General features: G+C 44.4%; 1 protein-coding gene and 1 pseudogene across 1 annotated transcript; one reads left to right on the top strand and one right to left on the bottom strand.

The window, feature by feature from the left end:
• Positions 1-797: 797 nt before the first annotated feature.
• On the bottom strand, positions 798-5,218 carry LOC114909207 (protein YIPF2-like; annotated as a pseudogene).
• Positions 5,219-8,222: 3,004 nt separating this feature from the next.
• Positions 8,223-23,561, top strand: LOC108939751 (afadin- and alpha-actinin-binding protein). Its single transcript, XM_029246914.1, has 11 exons — positions 8,223-8,405; positions 8,815-8,886; positions 9,074-9,197; positions 9,376-9,508; positions 10,301-10,439; positions 10,704-10,854; positions 10,954-11,063; positions 11,530-11,691; positions 11,770-11,866; positions 12,640-12,796; positions 23,501-23,561. The coding sequence occupies exons 1-11, from the start codon at positions 8,223-8,225 to the stop codon at positions 23,559-23,561; spliced, it is 1,389 nt and encodes a 462-aa protein (XP_029102747.1).
• Positions 23,562-23,838: the final 277 nt, after the last annotated feature.

The following is a 23,838-nucleotide window of genomic DNA, read 5'->3' on the forward strand; positions in this document are numbered from 1 at the left end:
CAGTAACTTTTCAAGCACAAGTCCAGCCCAGTGACCTTTATGCTATCTACTGTCCCCACTGCAGCAACAGCAATGATCACACCTCACAGGTATTCACCTACAGTACCTTACATGCAGCCTTAAGCACTTATTTTATGAAGCCAAAGGGTCTTTGCTCTGAAAAGACTCTTAAATTGTGATTCACAAGCTGGGATTGAGGCTTATTAACTCCAGCACACCTGTGGTGCTGTGGCATTGTTTCTGCCCATTTCTTTGCCGTTTACTGTGATTGTATCCAGTACAAATAGCTATTAAGAGTAACATTTGGTGTTTAACAGTCATCAAAAGGGTATCTTGGTGATAGAGATCAGTGGTCCCTAGGGCCCAAGGAGATCATCAAATGAAAAACTGCACTGCAGGAGTAGATGACGCTTTAGAGAAATATATACTAGGGAAAAGTAACAGCTTTGGTGCATTTTCCATTTTAAAGCTTTTTCAGCTGTGATCTGTTGTGGCAAGGTAAGCTGATTCATAGTGACCACTTGCATAATTTCCATGGTAAGACAGTACAAAAGTAGTTTACTGTTGTCTTTTACCCCTCTATGTTATGAACCCAGGGGGGAAGAGAAAAAAGGAAGAAAAAAAAAAAAAAAAAAAACCTGCACACCCTGAACAGGATTCAAACCTACATCCAAATACAAAAAAAGCAAGGTGGAGCTCACCTCATCAGGGTCAGTCCTATAAACCACATTCAGGATATCTAAAAGCTGCTTTGCTAGGCAGGGATAAAACCTGGTGCTAGAATAAATTTGCCATTTTATACTGGATTTTATTTATATGCTTTGTAATATTTCTGCAGCATCTCTTTCCATAAGGACAATTTGAGCATCCATGACTAAACTGACTTAAGCCTCTTGGATTTCAGGTTCTGCTGACTCATTTCTGCTAGTGATTCCACACAGCCATGCACCACTTTAGGTTCTGTTTCAGCTTTTGCAAGCAGCTTCCAACCACATACTGTACTTAATTTACACTGTAAATGTTAGTCATGGACTTCATAATGTAACCAGTTACATATATACACATCCACTTTATGAAGTGTGATTAACTATGCAAGGTAAAGGCCTACTCATCATAAATCACAACCTTAGACACGCACAGAGTTCAAAAAGAGCGAGCAAATTTTATTTTGGCATAAAATGTATAGATCTCCCAAGAAGCACAAGGCAAGTAGTTTCATATTTTCATTGTGCCTCTATTTGTGTTGAAAAATTAAAGCAAAATATGAACTTAGGAACCCAGAATAGATGCTCATGTAGAGTAGTTGCAAGTTCATAGCAATGTTGCTGTATTTAACTTAATATCTGTCTTCATACTGATTAGCACACATTTATGAGCAACAATAAAATAAAATTTCAGGGCAAAAGCAGTCAACGAGTTCCAGCTGAGATGACAAGTGATGTGTCATTAGTGGGAGAGGGAGGTGGTGATGGGATTGGACTTCCTGTGTGCACTGTTGTCTGAAAGAAATACACCTGAAAAGAGGGGCTATGAGTGATGCAACATTTCTCCAATTCCACACAGTGAACATCTTGGAGCCAAGGGCAAGCAACATGTGCAGCAAGCATGATGGCTGTCAACATGGCAAAAGTAATTTCCTTTTTGTCATCTCGGAAAATGGGCCAAAAGATGATGACCAGGATGGACCCAGAGGTCCCCACAGCAGCAAGTATGAGCAGCCAGCAGAACCATTCTAAGGGGATGACCCACAACACTTAAGAGATGGCATGTAGCAAAGCCATTAGAGGGTTGGCAGTTCAAGTCCCAGCAAGAGCTCTGAAGCCTCGAAAAAGGTATTTCAAAGTGGTACACACAGTTACTTTGGATGAGAGTGACTGACATTTTCAGCATCGGGGGGGGGGGGAGAGGAGAAAAAAAAAAAAATATTAGCAACCTTATAAGCAACTATATTCTTAAACAGATTAACCATTTGATCTGTAATCGTGTTAAACTCCTTTTCCAATTCCCTAATCCTTAGTCCTGTTAATTACCCCAACTTAATTTTTTTTGTTTCCAGCCCTGTGAATCATTTCTCACACTTTTGCCCCTCCACCTCAAAAACAGCTTTCGGTAATACATCATGGTGTATAAATGGGAGGGAGGGGAAAAAATGTCACAGTTTTGAAAAACTATCAGAGACAGCAAGAAGCAGCTGATAATGTCATAGTAATGGCATGTATTGGTGTGACAGTGAGACTATGAAAGACCTGACACGCTCACTGTGATGGGGATGAACAGGAAAAGCAAGTAACTGTACAGGCACATGGTCTCCAGGAAGGTGTAGCCACCAGTTCGTCACTCCAACCCCTGGCGCCACATGAGAAAGCCACAGACACGTAGTGGCACCAGCCACACATACGTGAACACAGCCACAGCAGCTACCGACACTAACAGCAGGGAAAGACACCATTACTAAGAGAGAAAAAATTCCATTCTTTAAGATATTCACAAAGACATATTGTCACTGCTTAGGGTTCTGATAAAAGTCAGACATTGGTTCAGATGCCCCCTCCACCACCCTATATAAATGATGACAATGTTGCTGTGTTAGAAGCTAATAAAATGGAAAGGCTACCCTAGAGCCCTGGAAACATATTCAGATGACTACATACTGTAATGTTCTTCACTCTGATGAAGGGCTGTAAATAAAGTTGCTGTAGACAAAGCACCAGTGAAAATTCCAAGTTAGCTTGAAGTCAAAATTGACTGGGGAGGGAAAAAAAAAAAAAAAAAAAAAAAACACACACCACACAGAGGAAGAGCATATGAGCTGCGCCTGATTGGTTATCACTGTCCATCACTGTGGTGGCAGCATCATGCTCTGGGGTTACTTTGCTGGTAAGAGCTAGTAATCTTTACCAAGCCCAAGTTCAAACAACACAGCTTGTAAAGGACCCCAGTTGATGTTTAAAACTTGTCTTCCTTTGTGAATACCTTTGCTAAATTTTTCCTCTTGTATTTGTACTTTTATTTTGTCATATAATTGCAATGGCATACGGTCATTATAAGGGGGCTTTTATTTTGACATGGTCTTGTATTCCCAAGAGCCCTGCGCTTAGATTGACGAGTTAGTTAATGCGGTTGGCGCACAGATATAACTTATCCCAGCTTGTGGTTAGCTGCGTGCTGCAAGAACTAAATAATTTGTTTAATATAAGGATTCGCAACCCTCCGAAGAGGCACAAGGTTTGTACATGTATATTGTTGTAAATGTTTTCTTTTTTTTGATGCAATTGTACTTGTTTTGTCCATGGAAATGAGATGGTTATGTTACGGCTCTGTGTTTAACGTACTCTGATAATTATAATATTGCCAAAGAACTGAACGGAAGCTAAATATTTGTTTCTTTTTTTTTTTTTTTTTTTACACCAGCTCTTACGTTGGTGGAGGTTGTCAAGTTAGTTTCAATAAATCAACTAAACCATCATCAGTCAAGCCTTGGCCATCACTCGGGTGGGTCTGCTACACAGCTGTCACAGCAGACTTCATGGGCATGCAATTTAAATCAGGATTATGGCTACTTGGGCAGTCCACCTTCAACAAGATAACACCTAAAACATCTCAAAGCTATGCAAGAACTATTTTTCCAAGAATGAAAGTGATAAAACTAATTTACAAAAGTTGATGTAATAAGCTTTCAATTATAAAAAATACTTTCCAGCAAGTGTACTCAAACTTTCAACTGGTGCTGTACATATAAAGTCTGGCAGAAAAGAAATATGAAGAGATATGATGCAAACAGATGTGAAGAATATCAGACAACTGGTAATAGCCACATTACATCTTACCCCTGTGGAACTGTGGTCTGTAGTGCTACTGAGGGCCACCACTTTGACTGACAAAAATGGAGAGTCCCACTAATGGCCATGAAGAAGACCAGAGTGACACATATACAGAAAGGTCCTGAGGAAGGAGAGAGGTGGGAAAACAGCTGCATAATAACCAAAACAGTTAGGACACAGGAGGATATAATGTATAATATTAACCATTTCCCAATGTCAACATACAATGTTAAGTTTATACATAGACAGTTACAGTGCTTTACCCATTTAAAGAGCTGGGTATTTGTATTCAGTGTAATTATTTTCATCACAGTATTGCAGCAGGAGTGGGAAATCTGGGTCCACTGACAGCAAGGCTCCAACTACAACTCACTACTCCTTAGACCACTTTCCATGCAGTTTGATAATTTACTGGTACAATAGCAGGGAAACTCCAGGAATTTGAACTGGCAAACCTTTGGGTTTCAACCTCATGTTCTGCGCAACATGATGCCTGACTTGTCTGCAGTTTTCCAATGAGTGATGTGCTGGTGCACTAAGTACATACCCAAAGGACAATAAATAAATCAAACAAATGTGATCAGATGTGAGTTGTGTTAATTATGACTAGTCTCTTCTTTCCTATCAAACAGACATCATTACTCAGAGGTACTTAAACTTATCATACAAACCAGGGTTGTGACAGATGTGATGCTTGATGAAGCTCTGCCTTGGCAGGGGCAGTAAAAATGCTCCAATCCTGCTAAGCACCTGGAGAGAGGAGGTGCACCAAAGACAGGGGGATTTAATTTTAATAAAAAAAAGAAACCCCCTAAACTCATGTAGACTCATTTTCATCCTGCCACAATAATGGGGTAGTACGTACCTGCTCCATATCAACACTAAACAACAACTGGTAGTATTCAAACATCCAGAACTTGTCACCTTCTCCGCTTCCCCCCAAGTAGCGGAGTAAAACACAGAAGAAACAGCAACAGGTGACACGCAGAAGCGCAAACAGGTTCATCTGTAATGGGGTCAACCGCAGACAGCACCTCTGACTTTTCCTCCTGGCCCTCCTCATCCTCGGACAGGGCCGGGTCAACCGGCACAACCCCTGGCGTGAGCGCAGAGTCTGGGCACAGCAGCCTCCACATATTGGCATCAGGAGAAGTGAAGAGGAGCTCAGTCGCTTCCTTGAGCTCTAAGGGAGTCAGAGGAATGGAAGGATGAGGGTAGCAAATGGTGAACTATCAGGATACCAACCAAACGTTAGTATTGAAAATATTGATACATGTTACTAGACTGCTAACTTTCCACTATATCCATTGTACTGTAATGGATCTGTGAGCCAGATACAACTTTTTTTTAACCTAATGAATGTCACCCTGGAGCTTATGGCCATCTGAAGTCATCATGGTGACTCAGGGCTGTGGTTCATCCTCAGACAGGAGGAGTAAAGGGGCTAAATATGATGCATAATGCCATCATTATGAAATACTACATAAACAGTACTCAGCTAACAGCTGAGTATTTTGTTGGATTTTCGTTAAGAACAAAACTATCACTATTTCTTTGAGTAAGGTGACTGACTGACTCAGGTTGTTGCAGGTATCCGTATCGCATATACATGATTTTGTCCTTCTCTCTCGCGGTTTTAATGACACAAAAAATGTGAACACAGAAACGCATAATGACTCAGTAATGGATTCGTTCCTCTTCCTCTTCCTCTTCCTCTTCACGCAGAAATCTCACCTCACGCTGTAGTACCGAACACAACCGCAAAACCTGGAATTTAAAACCCACCGCGAGCGGGTTTTGTGACTGCGTCACACTGACGTCACAAGACAGACTGCGACTCGCGAAGGTCACGTGACCGCTGTGAACCCGCCCGACTTTCGCGGTGTCCTACGTCAGCAGAAGGCATCGCGTTTGCTTTGCTAAACTACGTACGCAGACACACACGCTGTCTGAAACCCCTTGTGCTAAATTAAGAGTACAGAAATCGACCCCGTTTGGCTTAAAAATAATTATAATTTCATTATGTTTTTAATGTGTGTGAGTGACGCAGAGAGAGTGCGTTACACATTCCAGTCGGCTTATATATCTCCTTAGACTGACTAGTGGAGCAAGGTGAAAAAAAACAAGAAATGAACTTTCCTCTTCATGAAGATGCCGTTTGGCGGCACGACAGCATTGTGGGTAGCTCTAGTGCCTCTGCCCATGGCATGGCTGTGTGTTTGGATAATGGATATGGCTTAGTTTGATCCCAGCTCACACTTGCTCTCTACAAAACTGATGTTTTCGCTCCCACGGTCCAGAGATGTCAAATGGGTTCCGCTGGTGACTCTGCACTGCCCTTTGTGTGTCATTGTCCTGTGATGGAGTGACATCCTCCCCTGGGTGAACTCTGCCTGGATACTGGATTATGGTTTCTGCTCTGATGTTACACTGCATTTTACATCAATATTTTATACAGAGGTTGAAGTATGTCTATGCCATACACCCGAGGAGTAGGACTTTAGAATATGGACATTTCATTATTACCCTGTGGCAACTTTGAGTAAGGGAGCTCAGGAAATCAGATACTCTATTTTACACTGATTGACCCATTTAAACAGGAAGGTGTTCTTACCATGTTAATTGAGGGTAACTACCTTGACTTGATTCAATCTTAGGACCTTGAGATACTAACAGCACTAACTTCTACACTGCCTAGCAGTGATTTTTACTTCCCAACCTCTGGGTCATTCTGTGGGTCTACATGAACGATGATAATGATGGAAGATGAATCTAGAAAGACCCAAGATTTATTTTCACACTACCAGGTGTAACCAAGACTTAAACAATTTTCCTATTATGGAGAGGTGGTAAATAATGAATCTCCTTTTCCCTGAACAACCCAATAATCAGACTGGCCCTAATGACCCCATTATTATGGAATGATTAATTATCTGAATTGGGCACAGATGGGATTATGCCACTGCTTCATGTCACTTGAAAAAGCACTCTGTGAAACATTAATGTTTTGTGCTGAGTTATAGTTGCTTTTAACAACTATGGTAACCAAGAAACTACCAATCAAGTAAGATAAAGTTCATGTCTGGATTGCTATAAATATTAGGGATAATCCCCCCAAGTTTTTATTATCCACAACAATTTGTGTCTTTAACGTTGGTGGTTGTCACTTACTTGAGTGGTTTTCATTTGCCTTTTATAAAACCTGTGAGCAGCGACATGTTGTTTTAGGATTCTAGGAAGAGCTGTAGCTAAAGGTGTTGATAAGAAATATAATTTAAGAGATTTGTTTTAGTTCAAGTTTATGATGTAGCAATGTCTGCTCTCAGTTCAGTTGTGCTTTTTTAAATAAATAAATAAATAAATAATGCCAGTGAATTTTGAATAGCTAATTTGCAAGGGAAACTAGCTTGCATCTTTTCCACGTATAGTCTAATAATGCAACTTAATTGCAGTGTCTAGAATGTGTCCACATAAGCACTCTTTATTCGGGTTGCCTGTTTCACATTTTAGTACCAAGACTGGATTAATAAGGTCTATATTCTGGCTATTTTTGGTTTGTTTGATATGTGCAAGTAGTCCAGGTTTCACAGTGTATGTGTTTTCCTAACATCCTGAGAGTGTCCCTATGTATTTTTCCTGGTATCTGATTCAAATAACCATTTTAAACTTGATGGACTTCTCATAATTTCACTTGTGTTGCACTGTAGTCCTCAGGTGTCTTTTTTTTTTTTTTTTTTTTTTATCTCTTTCTTTCAATTCAGTTGCCTTCAATGCTCTCAATGTCCCGCCTACCAAAACTGAGCCACAAGTCCCAGCTGCCTCCTGCAGGTACTTCTAAGCTTGTGCATCCAGCTAGGAGAGTCAGTTGTTTGTATATTGATGGCAATCCTGTATTCTCTCTACACCCAGAACACTGATCTAAAATCTGCTAAATTGCTTGTTTCCCACATCTGCAAAAGCAAATATTGCATTCCAGAAATAAACTGTAAAATAGCTGGAGTAATTGAGAAGCTGTGTTCTTAGTAAGTGGGTGAGATGAAACACAATGCGGCCAGTGAATAATAACTTTTTTCTTCTTCAAATCATCCAAAAAAAAAACGTAATATATGTATTCCTTTTCTCCTGAAGAGTTTTTAGGTCCACACCTTGTTCACTGTACTGTGACGGAGTCCTTTTTCATGCTAGGAAACAGTGTCCGGGTTCCCATTGCACTACCTGCTATATCTCCTTCTGTTGGTGTAATGCATGGATTGTTCTCAGAGGTGGTTGTTGCTTTGGAGAAAAGCAGCTGCTAAAGGAATAAATGTATCATAGAATAAACTAAGGACAATGTTTATAGGATGATGTGGCTTTTCATTTTTATATATATAATATATATTTCTTAATTTTTTTTTTGAAGTGATGAGGAAAACCATGTCCTCTTGCATGCTGTCCCTGCACTCAGAGCTCCAGGACACGTTTACCATGTCGACAGTGTCCAGTCCTCCCCAAAGTGATGTCTCCTACAGCAATCACAGCTGGACAGAAACACTGGGCAGTGGAGAGAGGGCGCATTCCCAAAAAGCCCTGGAGTCAACAGAGCAGGCATACTGGCATCTAAGTGCTATTTTGTTTAATGGAAACTTGTAGCACAGCTAACAAATAACTTCTTCACTCTGTCAGTTTACACAGCTGGAAGTATAGCGACGCAGTTTGTGTTTATTAAAAGGGCTCCACGTCATAGTAGAAGTCTAAATACTACTTGTGATGCTTGTAAGGTTATTAGTTGTAATGCATTAAATAAACCTGTAACTTGCGCACACACCCAGCAGAGGACTATGCATATTTCTTGCAACAGAAGAGAATTTCTTGCTGGGATTAAGTTGTGCTACTTGATTTGTGTGAGATGTAGAGAATGCATCTACTTAGGCTTAGCTGAGGTGGGTAATTGAGCAGGATGCAGTAACTAGGTGCATCGCAGATGGTGCTGCTGCTGATGGAAATCTTCTGACAGGACCTTCTGCTGGCAGAGAGGGAGCAAGACATCGCTCGGCTGCAGGACGCACTCAGGCGGGAGCAGGAGAACGTAAGAACGACCCGTTGGAGGCGGGGACGTGAGGGGAGCTGGTGTCCGCTTGTACTGTAACGGAACAAAAATTCAGTCTGTTGGGTCCGTGATGGCATTATTGTACGGTTTAACTTTACGCTTGTTGTGAGCTCCGGACCTTTGTTGTGCTCTGCTCCACACGACTCCCAATGCCGGTCCATGTCAGAGCAAACGTCTGCAGGCGCGATGCAACCGGCAGGCCTGGGAACTGAAGTGCAAAGAGAAGCAGAACAGCCGCCTGAAGGAGAAGCTCTCTCAGCTGCCTGACAAGATCAGGGAGCCCAAAGCCTGTGAGATGTGTGTCACATTTCGAGCACTAGGGGGGGACAATGTGCAAAAATAGGATGTGCCTGGGAAATGCAGGCAGTCATTAAAATGACTGTGTTTAGTACTACCCTGTAACAATTTAAGCAGGTTCCTAGTGCTCTAAATAAAATTTCAGGTTGATGTGGCTTGAACTTCATGGAGTGCTGTCAAATCGGCCTTCAAATTTTGCGCACGTCTTCAGTGGTAACCCTTTGTCAGCTATAGACTTGCTGAATGTCCTGCCAAGACCACTTGGGAAGAAACCTCCTGCCAGGGGTGTGATGACAGAGGCAAGGTAGGATATTGGTGGATATCTGGCTTTTTTAGACTGTGAGGCCTCATGTCACAGTATGTATTGATCTCTCTGCAGTGTTGCATCCCCCCCCCCCCCGTTGCTGTTTCCTTTCTTCCACATGTTGCTCTGCTTGTACCAATTTACAGGAATGATTTTTCCTGGCTGGCTTTCTTGAGTTGTCCGCTCAACTTTAATGTATTCTACAGTGTGTGTCATTTATTGGCACCCTGTACTTAATGTCAATTTTACCATGGCAAATGCCGTGTTGCTCTCAACATCTGTTTTGATTTTCCATTAATCCATGAAATTCATGTTTCACACAGCAGTCATGAAGAGCACCACATAGCTTGGTGGTTAACTGTAACAAGAATGTTGCGGGTTAAAATTTCACAAGCAGCCTTGTAATACTATAACCAAGCTCCTTAAGCTGAAGTGTTCCATCACAACATGTAGTTGGGTCAAATGTGTGTAAATATTCAGTAAAATAACAACTATGTTTACTCAATTAGCTGAAACTTTCTCCAAAATGACTTGCAATGCTGAGCTACTGGCAGTGAGCTACCCATTTATACAGCTGGGTAATTTTCTTTACTGGAGCAGTTTGGGAGGTTGGATTTAAACTTGGACCCTTCAGATACAAGGTGGCAGACCCTACACCGTACTACCTGTTGCCTCCAGAAGTAGAAGTGGGTGGGAGGGGATGGAAAAGCTCCATCAGGCTGTTTAATGGGTGCTCTTTGCTCATACTGCCCATGACTCTGCAGAACAGATGTGCTATGCTGCCCCCTGCAGGAGGGAGGAGGAGGTGCTGAGGCTGATGCTGGAGAGAGTGGAGTCTGAACTGAGGGAGGCGACAACCCTGGGACACAGTGTCGCCGCGCTGCTGCGCTCTCTGCGGGACAGACATGGATCGAGTGAGTGGGACCTAGGGGTGAAGAGGTAAAGCTGGACGTGGGTGTCATCATCGGAGGTCGGAACCAGCAATAGCAAGGCAAAATTTTGGGCCTGGAAGTCATGTTGGGTGACCCTTCGAAGGGGCTGTGCAATGTAATGCTTCATCCTGCTGAATGGAGATTGTGTATGTGTGTGTGTGGTGTCCCGTCCCATCCCCCCCGGTTACTTAAAGTATGACTGGACAGTCATTTGACTTTTTATTTTAGATGGTGAACCTCTTCTCCTTATCCTCCTCCATCAGACTTTACAGGGCTCCACAGAGGCTGTAGAGGAAGCATTTGACTGTGAGGCGCTTGTCCAGACAGAGGCACTGCTGGGTGAACGTGTGACTGGGGGGGTTGTCCAAGCGTGGAGCAGGATTCAAAAGAAACTTCAGCAGTTCATCTCTCGGGGTATTTTGATGCCGTCTGAAAGGTAATGCATTCAGTTTGGCTCTAAGTAACAGCAACAATGAAACACTGTATGCGTGTCTGTGTTTTGTGCGAGAGAAGGCCTGTCCTCTAGTGCCGTGGGGACCGATCAAGAGAAGCTACTGGCTCAGCTGGAGGCCGAACTGGAACAAAACAAGCAGCTGGTCAGAATGCAGCAAGAGCTCTTGGAGGTAAACTCTGTCTGGAAACCTGTGGCCCCAAGAGATGGAAATCACTCAGATCTTATTTTCATACAATGCTCTTCTCAGCTCAGACACAGAGCATGAAAGACTAGATATATGCAGAAAAAGCGATGAGGCCGAGTTGGACATATGGCTGAGTTGGACGAGTAGGCTATCTGGCAGCTGAGGAGAGGAAAACAGACTCTCAACTATTAGGAGGGGGAGAAGAATAAACCACTGGGGGTCCACTTGCCTGGGTTTTTTAATGTAGTTACAGAGGTCCTGTGCAGATATGTCTATGACTGAAAGATCCATGCAGCAAGAACAAGAGTCCATGGTCCAGCCCCAGGTAGCTAACCTAGTGGTTATCCGTTCCTGGCGTCATCCTGAGGGCGTTGTGCGTTGTGGTGTTGCCACATCTGTACACCGGGTATGCAGAACCACAGCGACCCACAAAACATTTCCCTCTTTCCAGGACAGCGTTCATCCCCTGCTGCCCCCTGCCTTGGCAGACTCGTATTATTTGGAAGAGTGGGAGCGGCTGCAGTTGAAGTGGGCGGAGTTTGAAGATCAGAGGCGGAGCTTCCAGAGGGAGCGCCAGGCGTTTACCGATGCCGCCATCCGGCTAGGTCGTGAGGTTAGGGTGCGGTACCAGAGTGTTGTGGAAGCGACAGTTATGTCCTTTTGCTGACTCTGTACGTGTGCGTTTCTGCAGAGGTGCCAGTTTGAGCAGAAGAAGGCGTCGCTACTCAGACAGCAGTTTCTGTGTCACTCCCCTTGCGTTCAGCAGCGGAGGGAGAGCAGCACAATGAGTGAGTTGCCATTGTGTGCAGAGCCTTTGGCGTTGTATGTCTCCACGTTAAACTGCTTCGAACACTCGTGGCTTGACAATTTTTGAAGAAGGCTCCAACGACGTTTAAAAGGAACCCTGCTGCTTGTTATTTCTTTCGCCGAAACCTTTGTCCAAGTTGATTTGCAGGAAGAAGGTTCTACGAGCCAAAACAGTGCTTGCGACGCTGTGAGATAATCAGCCGGAGACGATCTGGTACAAAAGCATTGCATACCAGATAAAGTCTCACCCAGAAATAAAGTCAAACAAATATGTATTTCAAATAGTTCTCGTCAGAGTGGCACAGCAATAAAAATGCAAAGACAAAAAGAAAAGGTGGTTACTAAGGCCATCTAGCAACTGAGGAAAGGAAAACAAAAGAACTCCCAGGCAAAGAATTGTTATTGACTCTAACTGCATAAGATGATCGGTTTGCAAAGGACTCCTCAGGGTAGTCATTCTGATCAGCCTTGGACCCCACATGCAAATTAATCTGAGTGCATGCAATTTCTGTGTATATGTTAGGCTGTGGAAGTAAAAAGTTTTTTAGATGGCCTTTGTTCAAGTTGTCTTCCGACTTTTTTTTTTTTTTTTTTTTCTTTGTACATTAAGCAAGTTATTTACCCATTTTATTACATGTGATATTTCTGTACTGTACCCATTGAACCCAGGCAATGGCTTGGCACTTATTCCGCCCTGCAAATACAGCAGTTTTTTTTTCCCCCCCCCACCCTCCTCCCCCAATCCCTTTGACAGATGTTTCTAGGTCAGATCCCATGACCTGCTCTAGCCACTTGCAAGCCACACCTTCATCCTTGGAATCAGGTATCGCTCCCTGGTCAGAGCAGACACCTGTTGGAACCCCCAGTACCCCTGAGCTCTTCTCCGCATTGAGGTTGTCCCCCGGCCCCAGGTCAGTCTACAACACATCTTGGTCTTTTTAACGAATAACCTGTGTGGCTTTATTCCTCCCCCATTTATTCATGGCAAAGTCTGCGTTTCTGCCTGAGGTTCCTTCTTCCTGCTGTCCCATACCCAGTCGCTGCTCCTCCTCAACAGGTCACCAGGAACCCCATCTTGCTCACACTGCGGGGAGAGGAGCGCCCACAGAGTTCTGGGTGCCCCGGGAGACCTGAACTGGTCGTTTTAGCCATTGTTAAAGATGCATGTGCCCCCCCCACCCACCAAGAGCCATTTTCTTCTATGTGTTTTATTAAAGAGACTTCAACAAGTGGCACATTCTTTTGCATTTTTTTTTTTTTTCCCCTCTCCCCTCCTGCCTGACAGTGCACCCTCAGTCTGAAAATGTTGTATCTCTAAGCTGTTGGATGTTACTATGTGGTCCTGCCACTCCGTTTTCTTTTAAAGAACGGAACAGAACTCTCCTGGAGGAAATGTATGTTCCTTCGGAACATTCCACAAAGGTGTGTGTATTTATTTATTTATTTATTTAAAGTCCTACTCTAATGACCAAGGGGAGAAAAGCAAATTATTCCATCTCCTGTAATGACATTGTTTGCTTACCTCTGGTGTAGCAAGTGTGCAAGATGGCAGGTAAAGTGTGGTTATTCGCAGCTTCCTTGTGTTGCTTTTAATTTTATCAGGGCGTATATGCAAACCGTTGGACCACCTGAGGGTTAACGTTTTGTTACCTGTGAAGCGTGCCTGTATGTGCGCGGGCGAGAGAATTCAGGTGTTCTCGCATGACCACTGACGGTTGCAGCTACTCCTTGTTTATTTTTAGCCTGCCCCATAACCACATGGGTTCAGGCCTTCTATCTTTTCACCCCTTCCTGCCCCAGGATCGAGGTGGAGGCAGGATGCGTGGGGCAAGGGCGGGGGGGGGGGGGGGGAACTTGAGACGTGCCAACGACCTGTTTCCGACCTTCAACTGCTCTCTTGCCTTCTTCCTTCCTCTCCATGCGGTGCTGCCCACGCACACATGCTTACACACCACTACACGCAAACGTGGCACAATCTCTCTGCCACCATATACGGGAGGCCCGGTGTCACCTTGATTCTTTATTCTGGTATTTAGTTAAACTTCGGTGGAGGTTTTTAGAAACTTCTGTTGGAAAACCATGGGTTTTAATTGTCTGTATGAAAATAGGGTTTTGATAGTCTTTCAATAAGTCTTGGGGAAGGATAGGTGAAGGTAATTTTATGAATAATAATTAAAAGCTTTCAAATTTGTTTTTGGCCCTAGTAGAATGGGTTCCCTCTGTCCCTCACAGGTGCTGAATCCCTTTTGGTGCTAATGAAGGATCTCAATTTTTTTTTTATTCCCCCTCAGACCCCTTTTTCTCCTACTCCCCTGACATCTACATAATCATTGTAGTGTTGGACTCAAATTATGTGTATATTTGCTATTTGGTCATTTCTACAGATGGCTACTTCATCTTGAGGCTCACATCACTGGTGTCATACACACAAACTGCATTTTGGTAATCCTGGGTCTAAAGCTTTTTGTCCGTTGATGCACCTTTGCTCACTCTGTGGTATGAGAAAAGTGTCTAATAAATGAGTAAATTAAAACTTTGTGCAGTTCTACCAGGGGAATCTTACAGCTGTACCAGCTCACGTACTTCATGTCAGTGGTGTAACGGTGTCCTCCATAAACAGTGATGTAACTACCTGCCAGTAGTTAAGGAGACTTAAATCTCTTTAGAACATTTGACTGTAGTACTAGTTATTAAAGAAATTAAGATTTAAACTAAATGGAGCGCACTACGCTGTTTTTCCTCACACCTACAGAGTTTCCAGTTCACGCAGAGTACGTATCTCAGTTGATATCTAGGTGGGTTTTTCATTTTTCCAGTTACTCTGTATATTAGTATTTCTAGGCATATAAACTCTTTTATACACCCCTTCTAAAAGTGTGGTTTGCCTCATCTCGTAAATATTTATAAAGATTTTTTTTAACTGTACGAAAATCTGATGGAAAAATAAATTTTTTTTTTTTTTGACTGGGAAAAAGTGCTGTACTTAAAAGTACAGTAGTTCTGCACATAAAACTGAATTTTAAAAAAAATAGCTATTCTGGTTGCTTGAGGACTATCTATTCTGCCCCTTCGGCTTATACGAATTTATGAAATGTGTAATATCTGGAAAAAGTTATAAAGTTTTTGGTATTTTCATATTGATTTTATTTTTTGGTATTTCACTAACCCGCCACTTGGTAACTGACTGCCCAAACCCCCCCCCCCCCCCCCCCATCAGCAAAGACACAACGGTTTCTCATTGTTTGTCCTTATCAGTGCCATTAGGCAGGTGGATCCATGTGGTCAGTGCTGTGCGGTAACACGCTGGTACAAGCCGTTGAACGCTGGCTCGCACCGCTCGCAATCCACCCCCCTCCCCCGTGTTACCCCCTGCACACCACTTTGCCCCCAACAGCACAGGTTCAAATACAAACAGCTGCACTGGGGTGGAATGCAGGGGATGGAAACACACACACACACACACCACAGGAAAAAAAAAAAAAGTAAAAGGTGTGATATCACAAACTGAACTGCTTCTGTTTAGGTTCAAAAGGTAAGGGTTGTTTCATAAAGAAGCAGAATGTGCCAAATGAGTATTAAAACAATTTTTCTAGGATGATGCACAACTTGCAGTTCTAAATACCTAAATGTTAGATGCTCACCGGGGGTCTAGAGTGGTGTCATGCAGCGGACAGCAAAGTCAAATCTTCAAGTCAAAAATTCACCAGGACGACGATCCCAGAAAGGACTTCCTTCGTAACCCAACACAAAAAGTACAATATAACTTGAATATTTACCATATAATATGAGCATATCCTTGGATTGTGCCCTGCAATGGATTGGCATCCTGTCCAGGGTGTACCCCCCCTAGCCTTGCGCTCAATGCTTCTGGGATAGGCTCTGGATTACCGTCACCATTCTTTGAACAAAATGGTTAATGAAATTAGGAGGATGGATGAACATCCTTATTTGGAACTTATATATTTTTCCAAGGCCATATACATGTGACAAGTAAGTACAAGATTTGTCAAACTAAAAAAAAAAAAAAAAACTCAAAAACTTACCAAAGATTAATATGGATTTTTTTCATTCTTAACCTCTTTTCAAAACAGGAAAAATGTAAAAGGAACAACTATATTCACAAGCGAACAACAGACACATCCATTTTAATGTGCTAGTAACTTGTATATTGATCCTCTCTGTGTGCAGCGATAATGCTGCCTGAATTATGAGTGAACGAAAAACTAATCTTTTCATCTGCTAACGTGATCTGTCTTCCCGCCGAGTGAAGTTAGGCTCAACGCAACACGTCCACAAAATGTCAACGACACTGAAATAAATCAAAATATATTCTGAGCTTTTTTAATTATGTGTTTAATATGCCCTCTCTGTCTCACCTTTTTATATCACATACCACTGTTCTCACTATGTATTGTCATATTGTGAAATAAACGTAAATATTGCGTTTGCCTTGAATTGCACTTATTAGAGATGATGACATATATTGCAATATACATTTTTTTTTTTCTTTATGAGGCATTTTGCATGAATACAACGTGCTGATGAAAGAGGGCTGAGTGAAAGGAAGTGGGCTTTGGCGTTCGAGGGGTTAACTGTCTGGCACACGCTGACAGGAGTGGGGGGGGGGTATAGCGAAGGGGGGAGACGTGTATAAATATGTCTGTCTGGGATGTGATTTTTGATGTGGGGTCGAGAAACAGGCAGAGGGAGACAGAGTGCGGGTGCCGGAGCCGGGTGCGGAGTGTGAGGTCTACTGTGGGGTGGGGGTTGGGGGGGCGGGGGGGCAGAGCATTTGCAATTCTTATTCAAATTGACAGACTCTCTATGTCCTGGGTCACTCTACCCCTCCATCACTTTTCACTCTGCCTCTCTCTCTCTCTCTCTCTCTCTCTCTCTCTCTCTCTCTCTCTCTATCACCCACTCGCCCTCCCAAATACATTCACATCCAGCCAGGCAGCAGACATTCAAGTTTGCAGCGGCAGGAAGCCACCACCGAGACGTACGACTTTGGAGACACGCTGGGAAAAGAGAGCGAGTGAGAGAGAGAGAGAGAGAGAGAGAGAGAGAGAGAGAGAGAAATGCATCTGCAGGAAGAGCATTACCCAAGGGGAGAGGTGGGGTTTGAATGCGGGGAACAGAGGAGAAGAGTGGTGGGGAGGGCTGACTTAGGAGGGCAGTGAGGAAGATGGGATGGAGGTATGGAATGACACCAGGATGGAGGAATGCAGGAGCTGAAGGTGTGTTTGTGTGGGGGGGGGGCGGGTGGACAGGAGCAAACAGCCAAGGTCCCTCTCGCAGAACACAGGGTAAGTGCATTCCCACCGACTCATCGTTACCATCTCAAGTGCTGCTCATCTCCCGTCTGCCTTTGCAGAAACGCGATGCTGGAATGATGTCCTCGGTGCATATGAACTTTGCTGCGCTCGTCACTCACGCTGGAGTGTGTGATCGCGCCCGGGGCGCGAGGGTGCGTTACCCGACAGGGCGTTCGTTCCCCGACCGGCGCGGCAGCCCTTTCGCCGTGATGCGGCGATGCTGAAAAATTGACATTTTGCCAGTGCCTCGTCAACTTTTTTTGGCGTTCCGTTAAACGTGGCTCGTGAAATCTCGATGCGCGTTTCTGCGCGTGCTCGGTTCGGGTGAGAAAAATGCGTGATTTCTGGGCGGCAAAGTGCGTAAGAGTTTGGTCGTTTTTACGAGGACGGGTGCGTAGAGACAGGCGCAACAGGGCCGTGATGGTCTACGATAGTCTGATGGGCTACGAAGGTCTGTGGGAGTCTATTGTAGTCTATAATAGTCTGATGGTCTGGTATCTACGATGGTCTACGATGGTCTACAATAGTCTGCAATGCACATAATCGTTCTTGATTGCAAGTTGTGAGGATGTAACCGATGCTGGGGTCAAGACCCAGATTAATCATTGCGCGTGCGATGCTGCGTCTGGATTGTGCGCCTTTGCATGCAACACGAACGCGGACAGCGGTGGGATCGAAGTATCGATCCAGTCTGGAGCAGGTAGACGCGGCTCGGCACGTCCAGACGAAGGGAGGGGACGCCGTCTTTGTCAATAACCCTCCTGTCACACGGGCATCTGGGCGCACGCTCGGATGCACACGTGCACCCTCACACGTGTGCGCGGAGATGCTTCGGGTTGCGGTTTACAGCGGTAGTCATGCTGGTTGCACTTCCCAGAAGGTCGTGGACTCAGCACCTGCGCATGGGTTTTTACCTGCCGGTCACCTGTCACACCCTCTCACCCATTGTGCACATAACTGTACTAAACACTGAAAAAACAGAGCATTATGCAATGAAGAAAATTAAATATTTTGTTTAAAAATGCATAAAACAGTACCGTGTCTTTCAGCAAATTAAACTTCAAAGCATTCCAAGTTTGCAAAGTAGAAAATGTGAAAAAAGAACAAATTGATATTACATATGATTATCGAATACGGTGGTGTTTCCTCCAATCGTGGACGAGCGGAAAGATGCAGTTGCTGTTATTAATAATTCATATATTTGGCTCCTTTCTGCAAGGTGACTGACAGTGTGAGGTTTTTACGTAGTTAATTACTGCGATTTACCCATGATTTACCCAGCCGGGTAGTTTCTTTTGCATGTGGCTCAAATCCATTTTTAGGTTCAACACATAGGAAGTGAATGAATGAAACTCTGTGATGTACCAATGTGGGCCCCACGGGCACGTGGTCTTCAGTGCGCTGCTGGAGCGTTCAGCGTGTGTGTGTGTGTGTGTGTGTGTGTGTGGGTGCACGGGAGCGAGTGGGGGCAGGGTGCGCCGGGCTCCAGCGCCGTGTTCACGAGGATCAGTCGTGCGGGGGAACCTGCGCGTATGTCGCCTTACCCCCGGCAGCCAGGGGACGCGGAGCGCCGGAGAGAAGCGCCCGCAAAGGAACGAGGTCACCGGGTGTCAGTGGGGATGCTGCAAAGAGCCGGAGTCTACGGTGCGAATCAAATGGTGGAAAAACAGGCCCCTCCACCACCAGCGCCGCCGCCGCCGCCATCTCCCCGGGGTCAGACAGCCCCGGAGACGGGTCGAGCCGCCAGACAGGCCCTCTTTCATAGGAAATGAGACCTTTGACCTTTGCTGTTCAGCTCGTCTGGAAATTCAGAGCCTGGAATCGATCAACCCCCCCACCCCGCTCCTTCCTTCGCTCTTTCGCCCCACCCCCACCCCTAGCCGTCACCGCTTACCCCGCCACCTCGCTCCTCTGCCCTCCCCTCCCCCCACAGTCAGATAACAGACCCCACAGCTGTTAGAGCAGAACAAACGCGGCACCCGGCGGCCTGTCCCCGCACGTTGTCGCTCCGCAGCCGACCGCCGGTTCTGCTGCCATTTCCGGGACGAGCGCCGAGCGGCGTAAGCCGAGATGCGGGCGCCGCGAGCGCGTTAGTGTTGCTCCGACCGTGGCCGCACGTGCGTCAGTTGTGCGTTTTCTGCCGCAGCGGGTAGCCCGCGTGATGTCTGAACGGGACGGGCACAAAAAGGAAAGGATATCATCACTATAGCAATTATTCATATATTATTATTTTCATTTATATAGGAGCAGCTGGTCGTGTCGTGGTTAGAGATCCTGAATTTACATTTACATTTATTAGTTTAGCAGATGCTTTTCTCCAAAGCGCGTACACCTCAGAGATTTGGATGCGGGCGTGTGATTCTAGACCGCGGTTAATCCGTCACATCCGACCATATAAAGCGGCGTACATCGCGCGAGTAGCTGCACGAGGCTTTATCCATTATTCGCCAATTTCTCATGACAAAATTATTAATTATAAACATTCACGCGTTTTTCACGCTCGTAAGAGATCAGCGGAAAAGCGAGCCCTGACCATTTGAAGCCACAGATTTGAAACACACCTCCAGCAGGAGTGCCCTTGATTAGTGCTTAGTTACCGTGTTTTTAACCATCATTTATCTGACACTTCTCTCCATGGCGACTTACAGTCTTAGGTTTGTATACTGAGCTACTTAAAAGTATCTTTTCATTTCTGTGCACCAGGGTAATTTTTACTGTGCCGGTGCAGGGTAAGTGGTCAATGGTAGTACAGCAGGCAGGAGGCAGGAGTTGAACCCGAGACCCTTCAATCCACTCGGCACTCTTACAGAACTGAACGTCCTCCAGAAAAATGGCCAAACTTCAATGCAATCAGAAGATCGTGGGTTCAAATCCCCACTCCTACTATTCATCAAGGTAATTACCCTGAACTAATAAAATTAAGGGTGGCGCAGTGGGTTGGACCGGGTCGGACCAGGTCCTGCTCTCTGGTGGGTCTGGGGTTCGAGTCCTGCTTGGGTCGCCTTGCGATGGACTGGCGTCCCGTCCTGGGTGTGTCCCCTCCCCCTCCGGCCTTATGTTATGCCCTGTGTTGCCGGGTAGGCTCCGGTTCCCCGTGACCCTGTATGGGACTAGTGGTTCTGAAAATGTGTGTGTGATAAAGTAAAAATTACCCAACAGTCTAAATGGGGAAATACCTGTAAGTAGCTTATCACTGTGGGGGGAAAAAAAGCATCGTTTAAATGTGTACATTCTTTCTATAATACACACATGACAGCATCGATGCAATCCGCATAAGCATTATACTATTGCGTATATTAACATTAAAGCAGATAACATTACCAAGAATGTTTGCAATGTGCAACCGTGTGAAGAATGGCCTCTACGTAAACGCGTGTGTGAGAGTGTGCGAGTCTCTAGCGTGCCGCGCGTCTCGGCGCTTGCGCACTGAAGGAGCAAGATCGACGCGCAGAGTCCCGGGGAACATTCAACGCTGTCGGTGAGTTTCTGGCCTTGAAAAACCATCGAGCGTTGAATGTACCCCGTTCCTCGAGCCCCCCCCTGCCGCCCACCGCACCTGGACCGGAAGGCACTAGCGCCAAGTGTGACGCCGGTGCGTCCGCAGCGATTCGTTCCGCCCCCCCGTCCACACGGTGCCCGCGGTGGTTCGTGGCGATGTCACGCGGTAAGGTCTCGATTCACATTCACTGCTGTCGGTGGGTTTTGAGCTGCAAACCCGCCCTGCGTTGAATGAGAACTGTGGCCGTGCAGGGTCCGAGAGAATCGCAGCTCCCGTTGGTCCGCTAGCCCGGGAGACTAGAGCACGCCGAAGCACGACGTCTGAACTTCCTGGGGAGTGAACGGATGTAAATGATCGTTTATTACGCTGTTAATTACTGTGACGGTAAGCGTTCAGCGCTGTCGTAAATTTAACTGCACATTTATTAAATATTTCTCATAACAAGCCCTCGCGAAACTCTTAGTTGTAGGCGGCCCGATCTTATTTGCGAGACTGAAATGTAAGAAATTCCGCGATAAAACAAGAAAATTTTGTAAAAATTTGTGAGAAAGAAAATTTCGTGATCACTTATAAACGCGTTTTCAGACATTTATTGCATTGCTAAAATTTAACTTTACGATTTCAATTGAACTCGCGTAAAAGTCCATCGCGCTCGTAACTTTACCGTTAATTTACAACAATGGCGGCAGGTGCGAAGTAGCTAAGGGCACTGCGACCGTTGAACGTGGCTGATAAAATGACGAGGTCTCCGTAGCAACAGATTCAACTTCCTTCTCCCAGGAAAAAAAAAAATATATATAATATATCCCTTATACATACATATCAATTGCTGCAGTGAGAAATTTCTCCCTTTGCAACCATTGTCTTACCGAATGTGGACACGATAATAATGAGCACCAAATAAGAAAACCAATTTGCCGCTTCGTTTCTCGATTTGCATTTTTCTGGAACATGAAAACTGCACCCACTAAATACACCTGTACTTTTCATGTGTGATATACCGCAGCCGGCGAAATATCATACATGCGGTATAATGGCTGTACGCAGAGAAAACATAGAGAACACAAAGTATGCTATAAAGTCTGCTTGTAATGTTCAGGCCTGCTGGTTTTTGACCTCCGTGCCTCATTCTCTTTGCACTTTTGCAGTTTTATTCGGTTCAGTTGAATTTATCATTGTAGAGCACTCTTCTCACACAGTGGCACAGAGCGCCGAATGAAAGACATAATACAAATAACAGGTTGGTTATATATTAAATTACTACAGTAACTATGTAATTATTCAAGCTGTAAGTAACCCAACTGGCTATAGTATGGAGGAAAAGAACAGCAAACTCCCAACGGAAAGGCAAGGGAGGAAAAAAGCCTCCGGGGGTCCAAGTGCCGGTGGCTGCCCACCCCCCGGACATACTAGATAGAAAAAGATTTTTAAGGCAGTTTGTACAGTTATTTAAAAGTCCCTAGAAGTTAGTAAGTTGATGAGTTAATGTCCAGATTCAGATGTGGTGATTATTCTTATTTTCATCAATTAACTTTGTGTAATGATTTGTAACTTTACCTAGTTGTATAGATAGGTAAATAATTGTAGGTAAATTAAAATTGTAAGTCACTTTGGAGAAAAGCATCAGCTAAATGACTAAATGTAAATGTATAATATTCAAATCCGGCATTAAAAAGTACTTTCCTACATTTTTTAGACTGTCCCACCAGGCTACATAATAAATGTACGGTGTAGCTGAGCACCATTTACACTCTAGTTTACAACATTCTAACTTTAAAACATGAGTCCACAGCAAGTTTCTTATATTTCAATAACTTTACTTTTATGTGGGGGGTGCAGTGGGTTGACCCATGGTCCTGCTCTCTGGTGGGTCTGGGGTTTGAGTCCCGCTTGGGGTGCCTTGCAATGGACTGGTGTCCCGTCCTGGGTGTGTCCCCTCCCCCTCCAGCCTTATGCCTTGTGTTGCCAGGTTAGGCTCCAGCTCCCCGCAACCCAATATGGGACAAGCGGTTTTGTGTGTGTGTGTATGTGTGTGTGTGTGTGTGTGTGTGTGTGAGTCCTTTTATGTGGAGCCACAAAGTCAAAGGTGAGTTTTACCGGGGGATTGCAATCCAGAGCCAGCTGATGTATATCTGCATTTACAAAATAAGATTTGCTCAGGTAATCGATAAACTTTTTGCTATGCGTTGTTCTGTTGTTCAAATTCAAAAAAATAAAAATAGGAAAATATTTATAATCAGTGACACTGAACTGCTCCAAAATTGTTATGCATCTTGTACTGGATCAGTAATAAGGTGTTATGTAACTGATACAATGCAAAGTATTGTGAAGGTCAGCATCACCTATAAGAATATTTGTTATTCACTGAAATAAAATGGCTGTTTCTTTTTTATGAGCTCTGCCAAAACATATCTATAATTTGTTTTCAATCAGTGATATCCACCTGTGCATGCTGTGTGCATACTGCAGTTCTGTACTGAACGCCTCCTACAATTTACCTATGAATGCATGCATTGGAGTTTCCTAGGTAAGTGTGGTACATTCCAGCTTGGAAACAAACAACCAACATGGTTGACAGCTACCCTTGTGGCCTATATTGAATAGAGTAAAACTTTGCCATTGCGTTATTATCCTTTATTTTTTGTTATTGGTTTCCTTTTTGTTATTATTGCTTATGTTGGCTTTCTGATACGTGGGAACATAGGAGTATGTGGGAACAAGAATAAAGTCGCAAATCCTGCCACCATTGCTCTCCGCCTGGTCACTCTCTGAGTCCGGCACACCCGTTGTGCCACACTTAGGCTGTCCCCATGTGATATGGAAGAGACTGACCTCAAGATCGTGTGTATTGAGACTACCTAATGGGTTCATTCAGTCCATTACATTGTAATTCCCACACAGTGTCCGCAATAGTGGATTCCAGAAAGAAAAGTTATCAATATCAATACATTTTGGTACTGACTCCAACATGGATTATCTCTATAATCGCTTCCTTACATCAGTACATACAAGTCATAGAAAAGGCTCTCATGCAACTGTTCTTCTGAAAGTGATGCAAGAGGTAAGGTAAAGGACACAGGCTTGTGCCTTGGAGGATATTGGTTTAAGCTCCTCCCTCTTCAACTGCTACAGCACTGCT

Source organism: Scleropages formosus, chromosome 2, assembly GCF_900964775.1.
Source record: "Scleropages formosus chromosome 2, fSclFor1.1, whole genome shotgun sequence".
Taxonomy (NCBI): Eukaryota; Metazoa; Chordata; class Actinopteri; order Osteoglossiformes; family Osteoglossidae; genus Scleropages; species Scleropages formosus.

Excerpts from the sequence above, each read along its gene's own strand:
- LOC108939751 (XM_029246914.1), top strand. The coding sequence starts at position 8,223 with ATGAGGAAAACCATGTCCTCTTGCATGCTGTCCCTGCACTCAGAGCTC. Across the intron at positions 8,406-8,814 it reads CCCTGGAGTCAACAGAGCAG|GACCTTCTGCTGGCAGAGAG; the intron begins GCATACTGGCAT and ends ATCTTCTGACAG. Across the intron at positions 8,887-9,073 it reads TCAGGCGGGAGCAGGAGAAC|AGCAAACGTCTGCAGGCGCG; the intron begins GTAAGAACGACC and ends GGTCCATGTCAG.